The sequence below is a fragment of the Ailuropoda melanoleuca genome, unplaced genomic scaffold (assembly GCF_002007445.2).
Source record: "Ailuropoda melanoleuca isolate Jingjing unplaced genomic scaffold, ASM200744v2 unplaced-scaffold12045, whole genome shotgun sequence".
Classification (NCBI taxonomy): Eukaryota; Metazoa; Chordata; class Mammalia; order Carnivora; family Ursidae; genus Ailuropoda; species Ailuropoda melanoleuca.
The window spans coordinates 1-2,143 of record NW_023180555.1 but is presented as its reverse complement, the minus strand read 5'-3'; the positions used below and the strand labels follow the sequence as shown (position 1 = coordinate 2,143).

Below are 2,143 nucleotides of genomic sequence, written 5' to 3'. Positions count from 1 at the left end.
CGGAGTGTGCATTTCCTTGGCAATCTGTACTGAGCGCTTGTTGGGTGCTTGGGAAGGTGCGGGGACCTCAGGGGCAGATGAAGAAGTGAATTAGAAGGAGGACCCGTGGCCTGATAAGAGGGTTGTGAGCGGTATTTGGACAAGTACACCGATTAATATGTTGGACGGTTTTCTTTTCAGCCCAGATCTGGTGGTTTTGAAGAGCAGCCCCAGCAGCCCGGGTGAAAAGCCCTGCTTCCTATACCTGCGATGTGACCCTAACGGAGGCGAAGAAATCGTTTCTGTGGGCATTTTAAGTTCAGCAAGAAATATGGAAGTGTACTTAGGAGAGGAGTACTGTGGAACCAGCAGGGGCAAGAACGTGTGTAGTGACCCGGAGAACAGGTTTGTAACTTGTGAACGCGGAGATGTTCTTGCCAAGCCCTGTGACTTTGCTCAGCATTTGTGGTATTTGTTGACTGCCTGACATTGATGCCGGGCACTCGGGGAGAGAAGATAAAAACCTACCAGCAGGAGTAGAAGTTTCTCCCTTTAAGGATTCTTTGAGAGAGTCTGAGCTTTCTCGTTGTTAATGTGGAAATTTCGAGCTAATTGAGGGAGGTGACTGGGTAGAGGGTCATACTAGTTAGTGGAGGACTTTGATTAGAGTTGAAGTTCTGATAAATGTTTCTTACCTGTCTTAACTCAGAGGGGTCTGTTTTCCAAAAATTAATTAGGCAATCAGTTGGAACTTTGAACACACTTTCTTGTAGGAAGCCCGTTAGCAATAATGCAGAAGTCCCAGACTGTCGTACCACCATATTTAATCTGGTATTACATTTAAAAAAAATTTTTTTTTTGAATTCTTTTTCTTAGGGGGGACGGGGTGTGGCAGAGGGAGAGAGAATCTCAAGCATGCTCCACACCCAGTGTGGAGCCCAGGCGACTGGATCTCGCCACCCTGAGATCATGACTGGAGCAGAAATCAGGCGGCCAACACTTAACGGACTGAGCCACCCAGGAATCCTGAATTTTTTTTTTTTTCTGAATTCTTAATCTTTCTTTAACAGAACTCAAAAATATGAACTTTTATATTCCATGTATGTTGAAAATAATGGGTATGTTTGTTGAGCTTTAAAATATGCTCTGTGGGGGTGCCTGGGTGGCATAGTCTGTTGACTGGACAGCTCTCGGTTTTGGCTCAGGTCATGATTTCAGGGTGGGGAGATCCAGCCCCTCATCAGGCTCTGCACTCAGCCTGGAGCCTGCTTAAGAGTCTCTCTGCTTTTCCCTCTGCCCACCCCCCCCCACCGCAGGTGTGTTCATTTCTTTGTCTCTCTCTCTCTCTCAGATAAATAAATCTTAAAATATGCTGTGTGCTATATGATTATACGTTTGTTATCAAATTTAACTATCTTATATAGGTAGTAAGTGACAGATGTAGTCTTTTTACCCAGTGCAATTCAGTTTGAAGCCACAGTTCTTTATGCCTCCCCAGGAAAACTGAATGACAGGATTTACATGTTGTCCTGGAAAACTTCATTTTTAAATGTAACTATTAAAAGTGATAATATATGAAAATTTTAAGAAATTCTTCTTCATTTTCAGTGAAAATGAAAAGATTATTTTGTACAAAAAATACCTAAAATTGGAGCCCTCCACACATGCTTGTAAAATAAAGGTAAGTAATCACTAAATTATAACTAATTTGAAAACTACGGTTGTTTTTGTACTATATAAACTTATCTTCTGATGGTTGTAATGCGACACGTCCCACATGGTCCCTGCTTTTAGCTGAGAAATACTTAGTAAACATGTAAGAAGAAATTCTTCTCTAAAAAATTATCAACATTCTCCTTTTAAAATTTGAACATTTATTAGCTGTAGCAATGCCATGATGTATACTGTTGTTCTTACAGTAGTATTGTACTTTTTAAGCCTTGGAAAACTGAGTTTAAAACCTTTTTATTTTTATGTAAAACTTAGGTGAAAACCACAAGCAGTTTTTGTCCAAAAATACACACAAAGAACACAGAAGTTTCGAGCAAAGACACCACATAGTTAAAGGACTTGGGACTGGTGTCTTCAACATGAAAACTATTGTTAAATATTAATTAATTAATTGTTAATATTAAAGTGAACTTTAATGGTGTCATCAGAATCT

At 40.2% G+C, this 2,143-nt stretch overlaps 1 protein-coding gene across 3 annotated transcripts; it reads left to right on the top strand.

Annotated features, from left to right (window-relative positions):
• On the top strand, positions 1-2,136 carry LOC117797751 (ATPase PAAT-like). 3 transcript variants are annotated; one of them, XM_034650206.1, is made up of 4 exons: positions 7-85; positions 181-384; positions 1,588-1,660; positions 1,966-2,136. In XM_034650206.1, exons 1-4 carry the CDS (start codon positions 78-80, stop codon positions 2,038-2,040), a joined length of 360 nt encoding a protein of 119 aa, XP_034506097.1. In that variant the 5' UTR covers positions 7-77; the 3' UTR covers positions 2,041-2,136. The 3 variants fall into 3 exon arrangements, 2 of the variants coding, with proteins under 2 accessions (XP_034506097.1, XP_034506096.1); XR_004622680.1 differs by lacking the exon at positions 1,966-2,136 and having other exon boundaries at positions 1-56; positions 1,588-1,714; XM_034650205.1 differs by having other exon boundaries at positions 7-384.
• The last annotated feature ends 7 nt before the right edge of the window (positions 2,137-2,143 follow it).

Coding starts and splice junctions, on each gene's coding strand:
- LOC117797751 (XM_034650205.1), top strand. CDS start 158: ATGTTGGACGGTTTTCTTTTCAGCCCAGATCTGGTGGTTTTGAAGAGC. Junction 385..1,587: donor TGTAGTGACCCGGAGAACAG/GTTTGTAACTTG, acceptor CTTCATTTTCAG/TGAAAATGAAAAGATTATTT. Junction 1,661..1,965: donor CACATGCTTGTAAAATAAAG/GTAAGTAATCAC, acceptor TGTAAAACTTAG/GTGAAAACCACAAGCAGTTT.